Source organism: Neovison vison, chromosome 4 (assembly GCF_020171115.1).
Source record: "Neovison vison isolate M4711 chromosome 4, ASM_NN_V1, whole genome shotgun sequence".
NCBI lineage: Eukaryota > Metazoa > Chordata > Mammalia > Carnivora > Mustelidae > Neogale > Neogale vison.
Window position 1 is genome coordinate 9,193,089 of NC_058094.1, and position 17,228 is coordinate 9,210,316.

General features: G+C 39.1%; 1 protein-coding gene across 2 annotated transcripts in view; it reads right to left on the reverse strand.

Annotated features, from left to right (window-relative positions):
* PHF20L1 (PHD finger protein 20 like 1) overlaps positions 1 to 8,614 on the reverse strand; it is an 83,286-nt gene extending 74,672 nt beyond the window's left edge. For both annotated transcript variants that reach the window (XM_044244921.1, XM_044244920.1), the window contains exons 1-2: positions 8,401 to 8,614; positions 6,101 to 6,220 (exon numbers count right to left, since the gene is read on the reverse strand). In XM_044244921.1, the coding sequence (XP_044100856.1) occupies positions 6,101 to 6,183 (83 nt within the window). In that variant the 5' untranslated portion in view covers positions 6,184 to 6,220; positions 8,401 to 8,614. The remainder of the gene's footprint in view (positions 1 to 6,100; positions 6,221 to 8,400) is intronic.
* Positions 8,615 to 17,228: the final 8,614 nt, after the last annotated feature.

Genomic DNA, 17,228 nt, shown 5'->3' on the forward strand with positions numbered 1-17,228 from the left:
ATTAAAGCAGAGAACTAACTTTCCAGAGTCGCATAGTTCACAACAGAACAGCACTGAGAACCCGTTATCTCCTGACTTCCAGTAAAACTTACTTTTCCCTATATTTGTTTTCTCTCACCTTCCAAGAAAACTAGGATAAGCAAAAAACTTGAGCAGAGAAGAAAAAGCTCTATAGAAAATAAATCAATATAATGAAAAGAACAAGTGTAAGAACAAGAACCAGGTATGTTTTATAATGAATACATGTACTCTGACCCTTGTCTAACCTTGTTTTCTATATTTTTTGAGGGGAGGAGGAGGAAAAAGATCTTCACTTTACAAGTTTATAGGGCTCTTACTGGTGAAAATTTTAACAAATTAACTACAGTCTTTGTGCACTGATGCAGACTTGCTTGATGGTTAAACGGAGCTCATTTAGATCTTAAGATTCAAAATTTGTGACTTTCAGAATGTAAAAATCTCAGAATTAAAAAAACATATCATACAGATTTCAATTTGAAATTCTCTGCTAGAAGAGTCTTAATCTGGAGCCCATGGATAAGTTTTCTATGACCACCTATAATATATAACTCAGTATTTTTGGCATATAAATATGATTGTACATTTTTCTGAGTCTACAGCTTTAACTAGGCTTTCAAAGGTAGGCAGTGACTCAAAAGAATCTTTTTCAAATATACAGCTAGGAAAACCCAATATACAAGAATTTTATTCATATTAGCAAAAGATTTCCTATTTTAAAAGTATTCACCTAAGGTTTCTACAAGTTTCAAACTCACCTAATGTAAAATTTTAAAATGATACTGGTTTTTAAATTTGATCAACGTATTACTTTTCAGGAGTACTCTTCTACTCCAAGTGCAGAAAACACAACTTATTTATATTAATGTTTGCCTTTGAAGAGTTAAATTCAATTAGGAAAAAGCAACCCTTTTTAATCAGAAAATAATGTATTTTTACCTAAATTAAAAAGCATTTATACTTGTTATAGTCTAAATATCCTCAATTTTCCACACTGTAAAAATTCTGGTAATGAACACTTTAAAAACTCACATTTGAAAACGTTCCATACAGTTCAAAAAACTCCCATGTGTGGAAATAGCATTTGTCAATTCAAATTTTACACTGTTCTATCAAACTCTGATACTTGGAGACATCGTCACAATTTTTTTTTAATTTTTCATTTTCCTTTCCTTTAGATCTATAAAAGAGAATTAAATAGAAATATTACCAAAAAAGGTCAGAAGAGCCTAACTCATCTGAATGTTTTAAATTAATTCTGTATTTCAAATTTTATATTACTTGATTTTTTTTGTTTTCATTAACTAAATCACTTGCTATAGAGTAACTACTTGAATTTCATTCAAAAGACAAAAGTTCAATCTTTTCTCACTGAACAGTATTCAGAGTGATTAGATAAAATATTTGCAAAGGTGTTTGTAACTAGAAAGCGATGCACAAACAAAAAGATTTTATCATCCCCCAAAAAAGATGATTTATAGCAGGTTGCAATGACATGACTTTCCTTCTACATTCCAGGCCATTCTCATGTCAATACTGAAGCCACATTTAAAAACATACACTTAAGTCTTCAAATCCTCAAAGATTTTTCACCTCTCCCTCATCCCTTGCATTTACCTCAATGCTTAATAATTATGTACTATTTTATAGAATTTGAAGCAGGTTTAAATACATTATTTGATCCTTAAAATAATCCTCTTAAGTAAAAGCCAGTAACATTGCTTCCATTTTATTGACAAGCCAACTGAGGTCAAGAGGTTGCCCATATTTACAGGACCAGCAAGTGACAGTCTTTGAACCTGCATCTTTCATCTTTAGAATCCACTTAGAGTATCTCCAGCAGAACTTCAACTCTAAACTTTCTCCTTCCCCAAATACACTACTGTATCAACAACCTGTACCCCTTTTCAATCTTACGATGTCACTGCATTTAAGAGATTACAAATCTGATCTGTCACCATTTGAATGGCAGGAGTGTGATAGAAAATATGACAGAGGTAAGACCAAAGATGGCTGGGGGCGCCTGGGTGGCTCAGCGGGTTAGGCCGCTGCCTTCGGCTCAGGTCGTGATCTCAGGGTCCTGGGATCGAGTCCCGCATCGGGCTCTCTGCTCAGCAGGGAGCCTGCTTCCCTCTCTCTCTCTACCTGCCTCTCCATCTACTTGTGATTTCTCTCTGTCAAAAAAATAAATAAAATCTTAAAAAAAAAAAAAAAAAGACCAAAGATGGCTGATTACATTATCTGTAAACAGTAGCATATTAAGTCTTTTGAAAGACTTTTAAAAGACTGTTGAGAAAGAAATTAATCAGTATGTTTTAAATAAAACTACAATATTTTAAAAAATTAAGCGATCCCCCCAAAAACAAAATTAAGCAACCTACAATACCCAACAGGAGTTAGGTGTAGTCACTATAGGAAACCCAAAAACTACATATTGGCCCTGGAGATGACTGGCCTTTTGTTGGCTTCTAAGGCCTGCATTAGTTAGCTATTGGTAAATAATCAAACCATCAGTGAGCTTTCTGATGTAGCTTTAAAGTGATTTAGAAAACAAAAAGTAATAAATCACTACTTTAAAAAATGTAGAGTGTATTTTTCTGAATATCCTTCTGAACTTTGAAGACTAGGATATGGTTTGCTCAAGCAGTAATAATGCCCTTTCCATGAGAAAAATAGATTGTACCTTCCAATTAAATCAAATCTACCCCAAACTTAAAAGTGGAAGCTTAAATTCAGTTTATTTCTGCCCACTTGATTTAGAATTCAGTTTTCTTTCCAGGGCACACAGTAAAAATTCTTTTCCTTTTTTTTTACATAGGAAACATCTTTTACACACAGGACAAGTTGAGATTTTGGGTTCTCCACTATCACAACTTTTCCTCTGCCCTTCTCTGTAAAAGGTAACCAACCAACATGTGATGTCGTTTCCTTCACAACAGACACATGGCTTACTGGCAATGTCCTGTGTGCAGAGACAGTAAGCACTATCCGCACTCTTGCTTCCTCCCTGTTCATTGCCTCTAATAGTTCAAAAGATACTCATGTCAAATAAGAACTCAAAACTTTTCCAAATGTACTGAATAAATGTGGAAGGTTAAGCATTCTTTACGGATGCAACAGAAGAGAATAGTAAAGTAAATAGGGAGGGAGGGCTGGAAGAGAGAGGGGAATCATTTCAGAATATTTTCAGTGGTAACTATTTTGCTCCTCAAAAAAATAGTAGTTTCTCAACACCTGAATAATCCTTCTACACTTTTATCTGATATTAAAGCAAAAATCTGCAGCATTTATATGAAATACAGAATGGGTCTTAACGAAGGTAATGATATCAAGAATAAAGTTTATTATCTTATTTAAAAGTAAAACCTATTAAGAGTAGAGTGTCTCACAGAACTTCTCTTGTGCCCATATAAAACAAAATAAATCTTAGTAATTAATTAGTTGCCTAAAGAACTTTAATACTAAAGAACTTTAATACTAAATCAAAGAAAACCTTCTAGGTGAAGGTTAATACTAAATCAAAGGGACTGCCCAAGACTAACTAGTTCTTGAAACTACCTACACTAATAAAGTCACAATAAAAAAATCATTTCTTTCAACTACCTAGAATACTTTATATACATATTCTAGGTAGTTATTTTATACATATAAAATATATGTATCTTAATTCCTTAATTCCAACTGTAGCAGAATGCTAACATCTTCATATAAATGAGTTCATAAAAATCAAGTTGCTGACATGTTTCAGTGATTGCCATATGTGATTATTTTGGCTGATGTTACTTACTTTAAGAAGACCATTACCAGGGGCACCTGGGTGGCTCAGTGGGTTAAAGCCTCTGCCTTCAGCTCAGGTCATGATCCCAGTGTCCTGGGATCGAGCCCCACATCGGGCCCTCTGCTCGACAGGGAGCCTGCTTCCTCCTCTCTCTCTGCCTGCCTCTCTGCCTACTTGTGATCTCTTTCTGTCAAATACATAATTAAAATCTAAACAACAACAACAACAACAATTAAAAAGAAAAAAAGGAGACCATTACTACTAGGGTCATTAAAATCAAAGCTAAACTTCATTAATGAGTAGAAATGCCTGTTACCATCCTACCTAAGCACTTAGAAATTGCCTTGGTGTGAAACATAAGACAATGAAAAAAACTTCAGCTACAACTATAATTTTTTTTCTCTCAAATTCCAAATAATGTAAAAGCACATTCAGGCTTGATTTTTAAAGTAGTTCTCTCTCATAATCTTTTTATTTTAACTACTGGATCATCAAGTTGACAGCTGTTGAATCAGAAAACATTTCACCATCGAAAGCAAATTTCTTACTAATACCGAAATTATGTTAATTTCCCTAAAATCCTCTAAGAAAACTAGTAAACCATGTGCTCCTCCAACACTGGAAGCTATTTCGATTGTAACTTTGTCAGTTTGGAACCCTAAGAAAATATGTTAATATGAATTAACTAGTGATTCAAAAGCTGATAATTAAAAAAAAAGATTAATTAAGATCAGCATCAAAGAAGAAGTATCATTTCTCATACCACGTGGAGGTTTAACAGTGTGCCTTCTGAGTGAAAAGCTTCTTTTGGTCAAATGAGAATCAAAGATGGCCAATTACTGACTAAACCGGCATCTTTTGTTGTATGGCCTAATGCAGTGCTTCTCAATCAGGAAGATGTGCGCTCCCCCAGTGAATACTCCACTATGTCTGGAAATAATTTTTAGCTTCAGGACTATGAGGGATGCTACTGCCTGGTTCCAAGTGCTTCCCAAGCCTCTCCTGAAGTACTATGTACATTCTCCACCTGATGAGACTAACAATTAAGTCCCCTAAAAAGAACTACCCTCTGAGATGCACCTTAGAGGCATGGGGCCAAAAAAACTGCCTTCCCACAGCAAACCATAGTTTTAAAATGTCCCAGAGCAGTGTCCAAGACAGAGCCCATTAGCCTGGGTATCAGGGACATGTGCAGAATTCTACAGCTGCATACATTGGAGACAAAAACCCCAGACCGGTCTAAGTCAAATACCATGACTAAACAAGATTTCTCTGCCTTCCATTGTCAACTCAGGAAGTTGTCTTAATGCAAATCAATCAAGAGCAAATTTGCAAAATACCCACTGTGTTTTCAAGGGAGTTGTAGTGACAGAAAATGTCAAAAAGCCTAGTGGATGAAGTTCTGGAGTTGCTAAGCCACCAGATCCCTCATCAAAATAAATGGGCTTCAAGAGAGCCAAGCCAACCCCACTCCCCAGAGAGGAATTCTCAAATGCCCCTCTCAGGCATAGTGCTGAGAATGACAACAAGAGACTTCCTTCCACGGACAAAAACTAAGGGGCAGCTAAGGGGAATGAGGAAAGCATTCCCTAGAAGAAAGAAGGAATCGTCATCATTCCTACTGTGGCCTAGTGACCCATGTGTTATTTCCTCTTCTCTCTTTTCCAGGCGGTGATTTTATCCTTATACCATTTACTAAGGGTATATTAGGAGCTTAAATTCACTACTTATCACACATGGCCAGAACAGAAGAAATTTCAAAAGGTCTGAAAATACTGCCCATTTAGTATGGGAAAGTAACAGCCTGTCTTTAGTTCACTATCCCCGGGAGAAAGAGGAGGTAAACTGTTTTTTTATTTTAGATGGGATAGTGAATAATGACTGTGCTAACCATCAACATACGCTGTATTTTGAAGATCACCTCTGACACAGGCCAAGAAAAAAGATTTACATCAAGATTTACTCAAATCTTGGGAAGCTGGCTATCTCGATGAATTCCCTCCCGCCCACCACCACTCTAGCTTGTACTAAGTACACAGGAGTACTGACACCTTCTCGATCCTTCCTATTCTAGAGAATTATTTTCAGTCCTCAAACACCTTAAAATGATTCTGAAAATACAGCTTTGAAATGCCAAACCTACACAGTTTGCTAAAGAGCAGGAAAACTAAAAAACAATGTCCATGTGTATTCAAAATGTGAATACAGAAATGCTTCTGCCGCTGTCAAAAGAACAGCAACTGACCAACATGTGGAAGACTACCAACGGCGTGCTTTCGGTCAAGAGCTCCATATTCTCCATACCATTTTTGTAAGTAGTCCAGTGCCTCCAAACGAGCACCAATCTCAAAAGTGATTCCAGGACGATTTGGGGGCTTTTTACTCATCTTGAAATCCTATTCTTCAGTATTTTCTTTTCACTACCTCAAGAGGGGGAAAAAAAAAAAAAAAAAAAAAGGTTAGATTCTAATCCATAAAAATGCATAGGGAATAAAACAGAATTTTAAAAGCATTGCATGAGAAGTTAAAGTAACTGCCAAATTTCAAAGAAATCTGAATGACGATTACCAATATCTATAGATACAATATTATATACCTTACAAGCAATCCTGATCATGAATCAAGGAAAAAGATCATGAAAAAGAACTATTTAAAAAGAACAGACAAGCATTTAACCTTGCTAATGGCTAAAATGCTTGAAATTTTAACTTGAAAATACCCAAAAAAATTCTCCACGCGTGCTGAAAACAGTTTTCCGTCTCTGAAAAAATCAAGACACCTGAGTGGTTCTGGGATATGACTACTGAAATTCTTAAGAGTACAAATTAATGAAGGTTTTCAATCAATATTTGAGTGCTTCATAGTATACAACACTAGATTAGACACTAACGAGCATGAAGGGACAGCAGACACTCCTCTGCCAGTGACAACATCAACAATAATTCTTGTAATTCTTGTAATGAATTCCATTCATTAGCTATGATTTCCTGCTTTGGTAGCAAATGATCCAATAATTTTAATTTAACATATAAAGCTGCAACAGAAATGTCTTCCTTATGCTTCATATTCAATAAGCAATGATGATGTGGATTTTTTAATGCACTTAATGCCTTTTTAATGCAAATTTATTTCACTCTATTTCAATATTGTCAGTGTCCACACTGACAAAAGGGGTCATAATATTCATAATACTCAAACAAACAAAAACCGACAAGGAATATCCTTCTCTACATCAGTGCCACGCACACTCTTTACTCTCCTTTTGGTCACACTGGACACCTGGAACACCTGAGGTAGCCTTTTTCACTCACTAGTACTTGAGCAATATGAAGCACTTTGAGACAGGCTAAATAAAAATGTAACGGGAAATCAGGAATGCAAACCTACTGTTACTGGGGGGAAAGAGAGATCCCTAAAACCTTTTTTAGAGATTTAGAATTACTAATACAACTATGCTTTCTCTCAGGTTAAAAAAGAAAATACACAACTACAGCATTTTTTAAATGGTTTGCTCACAATTCAAAAGGGACAAAATGCAGCAGGAAAAAATTAAAACCAACTGTCTTTTCCTCTTGCAAAAAATCTAATAGGTAAGGGGAAAAATAACACCAATACTTCCCATAAAAATATGTAAAATCAAACCTAAATACTCATGGGGGGCGGGGGAGACTATCCTCTGGCCATGTCAAGAACAAAGATTAGTTCATTAAAGTTAACGGGAAGCTAGGCCAGAGATACTTGGTGTAAAAGAACAAAAGCATGGCTTTTTTTTTTTTCTTTTTTTAAATCTGGTCAGCGTATAACACATAAGGCAGTTACTTAAATATAGAAATCTATCCAGACTTTGGATAGTGTAGAAATCTATCCAAACTTTTCTACTGTTCTTCACGAGAACTTAGAAAGAGGTGTTGACTAGTTACACTATTTTCTACAGTCAAACATCGAACCCATAAACGTGGAGTTAAGACATACAAACTCTCAGGAATACTTTGGGTTGAGGCACAATTTCCTTTTCCCTGGGTGGAGAGAGGAGGATGACTAGGGATTTGAAATAAAGAAAAGGCAAAGTAAGACAGTCTATGGCGGCGGGGGTGGGGGGAGACGGGAGGGGGAGACTTGAAGCAAAAAGAGAAAAGGGGACAGAGAGAACGCGGAGGAACATAAACAGAAAAGAACGCAAACAAGAATGGCAAAAATTTATCAGGACGGTTAACGTTGCACGAGATGACAACTAGGAGGGAAAAGAAAATGAGCAAGACACAACACCGAGAAAGTGAAGCAGCAAAGGTCAGAGAATGGCCGCGGGGCCAAAGAAGGTGGGGGGTGGATGCGGGGCGGGAGGGGTTGGCAGAGACACAGGAAGGGCGCAGACCAGCCAGGCGGGGAGCGCGAGAAGCCTCCAGGTTTGACAGCCGTCCGGCCCTCGGCAGGGGGGAAGGAAGGGAGGAGGAGAGGGAGCGGCGGCGTCCAGACAATAGAGGCGGCGAGTTAAGGGGAGGGACGCGAGAGGGGAGCGGGCCGGAGAGATACCAGCGCGGGGGCGTCCCGGCGGCCAGACGGGATCCAGGCTGCCTCCAGGCCCCGCCACCGCCGCCGCCTCTTACCGACTCGGCCTCCTCTCCGCACAGCAGCCGGGCCGTCTGGGGCCGAGCCGGGACACAAGCAGGGCGGCCAGCCCGGGCCTCCGCCTCCGCCTCCGCCCAGGCAGCGGCCGGGGAGGAAGCAGGAGGGGAGCGAGCTGGGGCCGCAGAGCTGAGTCGCGCCCGAAGTCGCGCGGAAGGTAGCAGGTCCGAGCCCTCAAGCCCGCTCAGCGTCCGCAGCCATCGCCGCCGCCGCCGCCTCCGCCGCCGCCGCCACCGCCGGCCAGCCCTGACGCGACGCCGGGCCCAGCGACGTCAGCCGCCCGCGACGCGCCGGAAGCGGGCCTGGTTGCGTCACGTGACTCGCGAGGGTTGGGCCCAGGCTGCGCAGCCGATTGGACAGCCGCCCTGGAAGGCGGGGCTTTGCAGCAGTTGGCTGACGGCTAGCGGGAGTGGTCGTGATTAGCAAGAGAGAAAGGGAGCACCAGGAGCCCATGAGTAGTTGTGAAGTGTTTGACCTTTGAGAGATGAGGACGCAGCCCACTGGGTATTATTAGTGTCGATTTGATAGGAAGCACGTTCCCAAAACAACTCAATCCCAGCACCTTGAACAAACTTTGGTAAATGCACTGCACTCTTTCCATTCCACAAGAAAAATAGAGTAAATGGTTATTGCCACAGTCAGCGAACAGCTATTGAGTGGACGCTGTGTGGAAGTTACTCTGTTGTTAGTGCATTACATGACAACCGCACTAGCACAATTGTATTGCTTTCTATTATATGAGATTCTTACAGTACAAAAGGCACATATTACTAAGATCTCTGTGTGCGTGTGTGTGTGTGTGTGTCTTCTGAAGCTAAGGAGCCTGTGGGTAAAGGGACGTGACTTCCCCAAGAATACCCAGCTAAGGATAGCAGAGCTACTTTTCCTGTATCTCTGCCATGTACCAGACTCTGACTTAGGCACAGGAGAAAGTGTCCCCACAGGAGGGGAAACCAACAAGTGAACACATTCAAACCAATGTTGAGATGAAAGTCTTTTTTCTCTCTCTTTCCAATGTACCACTCTGGATCTCAAGCTTTCTAAATGCAACATTGCATACAAATAACACTTATATTTATCATGCTTTACAGTGTGGAGTTAAAATAGCAAAGTATCTCTCTTTAAGCTTTAATTATAGTGAGATTTGGTAATTTAAACAACTATATTCATATCCTTTTATTCCAGAGACATTCATTCAGCATTTACTATGTTACTAATAGCTACTGAGCTAGACTGTGCGTGGCGATATATAGAAAAGATGTAAATAAGACAGTCTCTAGTGGACATTTGCCTTGTACTGGAGTTGCCCAGCATCTGAACCCTTTCCATGTTTGAAAATTTGCCATCATGATTGTCATTACCGTAGTATACCATATATTTCCAGGATCTCCTGGACACATGACAGGATTATACTTTCTGTCCGCCTTAGAATTATGCGTGGCCTTTTGATTTGCTTTGGGTAGTAAAATAAAATTGGAAATGAACTTTGTCATGGCCAGCTGGTAGTTTTAAAGTGCAATTCATCCAGTTTTCTGTCTCTGGCACAGTGATAAGCAATATTTGAGATGACAGCTGCTCTAGTCACCCAGATTCTAGACAGATCATGATGAGCCCAGAACTCGCTGCTGATTTGTAATATAAGGAGGAAAATAAATGTTCATTCTTTTAAGCTTTTGAGAGTTTGGAAGTTTTTTGTGATGCAGCATAACCAAATACAAACTGACCGATATACCTTATGACTCTTGAAGGCAGAGTCAAACTCACACTAAATAAGATGAAAATGTGAGAAGCTTCCATTCCCTGTCTCTCTTCCAGCAAAAGTGCTCTTCTCAGCTACACTTACTAGACTCTGTCCTTGAAGACTGTATGAGAAGCTGCTGGTGATGTTGAAAATAAGGAAAATCTTCTCCAACAGCAGTGACAGTACCAGGGACCAAATTTCTGACTTTCAGCCTAGAGCTAACTACCTGAAGCCTGGAAGAACCCAAGCTCACTCATAAGCCAGTGAGAAAAAAATTAATATCTGTTGTTAACAACAATAAAAAATTGAGATTGCTTTCAATTTAAAATGTATACACAAAGGATAACATAGATTCTATCTGCTCTACACCATTTGTTAAGAATTCACCAATCTACCCTGAAAATATAATTCTTCTATTTTAATTGGGACTTAATAAGGGACCCCGCCAATAATACAACTTGAAAGAAAAAAAAAAATGAAGTGAGATCTTATGTAAATGATTCCCAGCTTGTGAATTGTACAGGTATGTATTTTCAATGGACTTAATACTATCCATTAAAGGACACATTGGAAATGAGGAGGGGAACATTCTTAGTTGCCACATGATTGAGTTGTCACATGATTTAGTGGGGACAGAAGAGGTCCTCTAAACATCCTAAGGCACACAGTGCAGTCCCATATCTTGAAGTACTTTCCCAGGTCATGCATGACTTTGAATGTCCCTCTAAACACTCATGTAGGTCAAAATCTTTTTCATAATTGTCTAAGCCTAGAACTCAGTTTTGGACCAAAGCACAAAGTATTTTGCAAGGTTTTAATACACACAACTTTTCAAGGAGTGAAGTAACCATGCAGTATGAGGGAAGATTGTTCTTTTTTACAAACACATCCAAGAGTTTATCCCATTTTTTTTGTTATGTTATGTTAGTCACCATACAGTACATCATTAGATTTTTATGTAGTGTTCCACAATTCATTGTTTGTGTATTACTCCATCTTTAGAAATTATGCTGCCATTGACAAAGCTACTCATAGTATTTGAGGCACTGATACAATGTACCTGTATCTCTCTGTATCTGTAGCTGTTACATTCAAGGTAAATCTAAATTTTGATGCAAGTACTTGACGACTTCATTATGTCTCTTTGTGAGTCATGGCTGAACACTTATGTATTGAAATACATGTTCTTTTTATTATAAATTATCTCCATAAAGTTTGTTTTTATGTTATTGTTATGTCATTATATTAATTTTAAAATGTATGTAGCTTGATTATACCACCTATGAATTTAATTTTAGAAAAGTCCAGAGGATATTACATAGTATTAACTCACGAAGGGGCATTAAATTTGATAAAACTAAAGAAAACTCATATACTCTATCTTTGCCTCTTTTGACCATATAGACGCAAAATTCAGGATTGGGGCAGGGATATAAGAAGTAGAAAAGTCTAGAGATGACTTCCTAGCCATGCAGTGAAGCTAAGCATTGCTATGTCCCCTCCCTGTCTCCCACCCAATGCACCCCTCATCCAGATGGTTAATGTTAGCCATCAGTCACTTCATTGCCAAATATAGAAAGAAAGAACTTACAGCTGTGTTTGAGTGGAACCAAACAAGCAGTGAGCAAATTATCTTGAAACAACAGTCCCTAAGCAGAAATCACTGAACTAAATTCCTCCGACATTAAAAATATAAATATGGAACCATTCTATCTCCTGGAATATTTGACAATTCTGTCTCCTTATTTTAAGGGAGGAAAAAGTTACTACAAAATATCACATACTCTTTGTTACATATGACACACAAGAAAGCCATTTTGTCTGTGTATTTTTCTCTAATCTTATAATCAGCACCAAAGAAGAAAAGCAAACAATTCAAAAAAAATTTTTTAATATACTAGTTGAATAAAGACCTGAACTGTTGGAATAGACACCTGTGGCAACTCTCTATTCCAGGTGTTTAAAAATATTTGAAAATGGCACAAACCTCACTTCCTTCCCCTGCCTATGAACCTGCTTGTCTTGTCTGTCATTCTATCCCCTTTACAACTGACCAGAAGTGATAATTTTTCCAGAATTAATCTCTTGCTGTTGACCTCTCGGCCATGTACGAACAGAATGGAGAGATACAATCTCTCCCATATGTCCACAGAGTATCCTGGTCGCATTTCTAACATAATTCCCTTTGCAATGTATGGGTTTATATGCTGCTTTCTTAAAATGAGTCAGCCCTAAAGACAATCAGATGGCATAAACAACTTTGTTTTATTTATTTACTTTACTGGAAGTTCATATGTTACTCAGAAAATATCTGGCTTTCTGAGATTTTTAAGAATTTTTGATTTGGCGGTAGTGATTTTGAAATATCTGTCTGCTAGTAAAGGCCATACAATAGGGAAAAAAATATGTTTCACTCATCAAAAGCTTAAAAATGCAGCAAGAGATCTGAATGATAAAGAAGTCCTTTTTGTGCAGACTGTCCTGAAACAATGGAGTGACCAAGAGTTTGTCATCCAAACCTGGACACTTAGGAGAGTTAAAAAAAAAAAAGTTGCTGTTATAATTATGGCAGAATAACGAGTGGATTCATGGGCAGTCCCAGACAAACTGAGACATACAATCATGCTCCCTAAAGCAAGAAGGAATAATAAAGGGAAATAGGGTAAAGTTTCCCTCTCTGCAAAAGCATTGAATATGGAGTCAACTTTTTATTCCTTGGTGGATTTTCTCCTTTGCAATACCAGGACAGAGGAGAGTCCTTTCTTTAACTTTCAGCTTCTATGTTAATTTTTTTTACCTCCTCCAATTTCTGTTGTTGTCTTTTTGATCCTCCCATTAACTAAGCAGTATTTTCAAGCACTGCTCCACCAATCATTGCATTAGACCCACCTGGGCTCTTTGTGAAACTGCAAGTCCCTGTGCCCTAACCTATGTCTTAGATTTGGAGATTAGCAAACAGTACTTTAAAAGCCATCCTACATGATTCTTAAGGTACATGACGTTTCAGAACTGTAATACGTTAGAATTCATTTCGTTGCACACGACGGAAAATATAATGCAAACAGGTAGAAGCATAAAGGGAATTTCTGCTTGTGGAATCAAGAGGAGTTAAGTCAGCCTTCTGGGGCAGTTGGAGTCAGGGATAAAATTATAATATCTTTTTTACTCTGTTTTTATTTTACTCTGTTTCCTATGGGTTGGCTTGACTCTCAGAATCCACAGCTAGACCCCCAACAGCTTCAGTCTTGTCATCACAACACCTTGATGAACAAAAATCAAGTCCTAGAAGTCATTCTTTCATTGACTTTAATTAAGTCAGGTGCCTACCTGTGAACTAAGCATGATGGCCATAGAGGTGATTTGGGCTGATGTGGTATGGATCTCGGTTCCATCCCCAATCAGGCAAGTGGGAGTAGAGACTGGGCCGAAACTCATAGACTGAGAGATGGGAATGAGTGGGTCCTTTGAAGCAAATTGAGATGCTGTTACATGGAAGAAAGAGAGCAGAATCTGGGCAACAAAGCAACTGCAAATGGCTTTTACTGACTGTAACTCCAAATTACAGCTTACAGCCATGCAACAAAACTAAGAACATTCTTCCTGGTTTGCAAAACTAAAAAGCAAGCCAAATGAGAGGCAAATCTAGTGAGATATTGACATAACATTCATGTTCCTGATTCCCTGGGTAGTTGCTTTTAGAGGTGGTCTCAACACCAAAGAAACACATTGCTGGAGATTGTTACAACTGGGGGAGAGGGTGCTTGGCTGGCTCAGTGGGTTAATTGACCCACATGACCTGAGCTGGTGTCAGCTCAGGTCATGATCTCAGGGTCAGGATCTCAAGGTCCTGAAATCAAGGCTTGCTTAGGACTCCACAATCTGTTCAGTCTCCTTGAGATTCTTCCCCCTCCCTCTTTCTCTTGCTGTGCCCCCCCCTTTCAAATAGACAAATAAAATCTTAAGAAAAAAAAAAAAAAAAACTTGGGGAGGAAAGGGTGAGCAATAGAACATAGCAAGTATATAGATTAATAGTAACCAAACAGCAAACACTTTAACCTCTTCCTGATCGTTACTTCCTTGAGAATGGAGCTAATTCATTGGCATCCTCAGATAAGGCAGACAGCATGCATGCATTCTTTCATCACTCATTGGCTTGTTTAATCACTCACAAACTTTGTTGAAATTCTCCCAAGTGCTAGACACTGGGCAATGAAGGGTGAGAGAACAGGAAGAAAAATAGAACTAGATATCCAACTCAAAGGTGACTTGCCATCATGGGTAGATGGAAACAGAAACAACCAGGTATAATAGCAATATTAATATTCAATTAAATATTACTACATTTGAAATGAACACATATTCCTCTGTGTATTCTGACTCAGCAAATCAAGGAAGACTGCACAGAGGAAGTGGCATTTGAAAAATGCTTTGAGGATGAGAATGTTTCAAACAAGAGTTCTATGCAGGTTCTAAAATGATCATTGCCCTATCGTTCTTTATAGTTTTGATTCAAGCTTTGGCAGATAAAAAATATCATTCTACTTCCATTTCCTTCCCACAATCATTTATTGAACATCTGCAGTGTGCCAAGTACTGTGCTAGGTCCAAGGAGCATAGTGATAAATGAGCTTAATGCCTGATCTTGAGGCATTTAACAGGGCAGTCAAGTAGACCAACACACAAAAAGGTGCTTTGGGCACGACATATATACCAGCATGCACAAATGTGCAAGGTCAGAATATGCACTCTAACTGTTCATTTGCAATTGGTCTAGGCATCTGTCCTCTTGGTTGGGACCAGAACACAATACCAACATCCCTTGACATTCCGATGAAAAGGTGCCCTTCTGGGGGAGGGAAGAGAAGGGGGTAGTGGCAGGGAATTTGCCTGCACAAACATTGCCACAGTTCACTGTTTTGCCTCAGTAAAAAAATATTGCAGAAACACAACTTTGTGGTCAGGTGTTGGATTACTTCCTCTTTTGTATTTTTGCAAAACATTCAACAGAGCCAGTTTCACCAGGATACGGGTAAACACCATTTGATTTTCTTTCTTTTCTTTTAAACTCTGAAGATCATAGAAGACTATAAATTTAAAGGAAATAAATTCATTTACTTGTTTCTTGCGATTTTTTTTTTTTAAATAGCAACTTAGGGGCCCCTTGGTCGCTCAGTTGATTAAATGTCTGCCTTTGGCTCAGATCATGACCCCAGGGCCCAGACTCAGTGGGGAGTCTACTTCTCCCCCTCCCCACTGCTCATGCTCTCTCTCTTGATATCTCTTTTTCTCTCAAATAAGTACATAAACTCTTTTAAAATTAATTAATTAGATAGCAACTTCAAATAATAAAAGGCTAGGGGTTTGGAATTGTAAATTAATCCTGACACTGTTACTAGAATGTTCGGGAACTAGACACATCTCTGATTCTCCTTTCCTCACATAGAATGGGATGAAATCTACTTCCCAAGGTTGTAATGATGATTAAACTCAATGGAACAAGTCTTACATATTTTGTCAATTATAACTGATACACAAATGTCAGGCATTTCCTGATGTTTCTTTCTCATCGGTCACAGGGACAAACATTTTTAGTCATTGTAATCTCCAACGGTGGTCTCAGTTTCACTTGCTGTAATTCCATGAAAACACACATCTGAGGACTTACTTTGCATCAGCCCTGTATCTGCTGCTGGAGATTATAGAGACGAATAGAACATCATTTTTTAAAAAATTCTTTTCAATGTGCCAGAATTCATTGTTTATGTACCACACCCAGTGCTCCATGCAATATGTGTCCTCCACAATACCCACCACCAGGTTTACCCAACCTCCCAGCCCCCAACCCTCAAAAACGCTCAGATTATTTTTCAGAGTCCATAGTCTCTCATGGTTCTTCTTCCCCTCCAATCCCCCCCAAATCCCTTCTCCTCTCCATCTCCCCATGTCCTCCATGTTATTCCTTATCCTCCACAAGTAAGTAAAACCATATGATTAAGTAAAAGTAAGTAAGAAAAACCATGTTATTCCTTGTTATAAAACCATGTTATTCCATGTTATTCCTTATCCTCCACAAGTAAGTAAAACCATTGACTCTCTCTGCTTGACTTATTTCACTCAACATAATCTCTTCCAGTTCCATCCACGTTGATACAAAAGTTGGGTATTCATCCTTTCTGATGGAGGCATAATACTCCATAGTGTATATGGACCACATCTTCCTTATCCATTCGTCCGACAAAGGGTGTCTTGGTTCTTTCCACAGTTTGGCGATCGTGGCCATTGCTGCTATGAGCATTGGGGTACATATGGCCCTTCTTTTCACTACATCTGTATCTTTTTTTTTAAAGGTTTTATTTATTTTATTTGACAGAGATTACAAGTAGACAGAGAGAGAGAGGAGGAAGCAGGCTCCCTGCCGAGCAGAGAGCCCAATGCTGGGCTCGATCCCAGGACCCTGGGATCATGACCTGAGCCGAAGGCAGAGGCTTTAACCCACTGAGCTACCCAGGCGCCCCTGCACCTGTAACTTTTGTGTAAATACCCAGTCATGCAATTGCAGGGTCATAGGGAAGCTTTATTTTTAATTTCTTTTTTTTTCAAGATATCATTTATTTATTTGACAGAGATCACAAGTAAGCAGAGGGGCAGGCAGAGAGAGTGGAAGGGGAGCAGACTCTCTGCTGAGCAGAGAGCCCGATTCGGGGCTCAATCCCAGGACCCTGGGATCATGACCTGAGCTGCAGGCAGAGGCTTTAACCCACTGAGCCACCCAGGCTCCCCTATTTTTAATTTCTTAAGGAATCTCCACACTGTTTTCCAAAGTGGCTGTACCAACTTGTATTCCCACAACAGTGCAGGAGGGTTCCCCTTTCTCCACATCCTCTCCAACACATGTTGTTTACAGTCTTGTTAATTTTGGCCATTCTAACTGGTGTAAGGTCGTATCTCAATGTGGTTTTGATTTGAATTTCCCTGATGGCTAGTGATGATGAACATTTTTTCATGTGTCTGTTAACCATTTGTATGTCTTCATTGGAGAAGTGTCTGTTCATGTCTTCTGCCCATTTT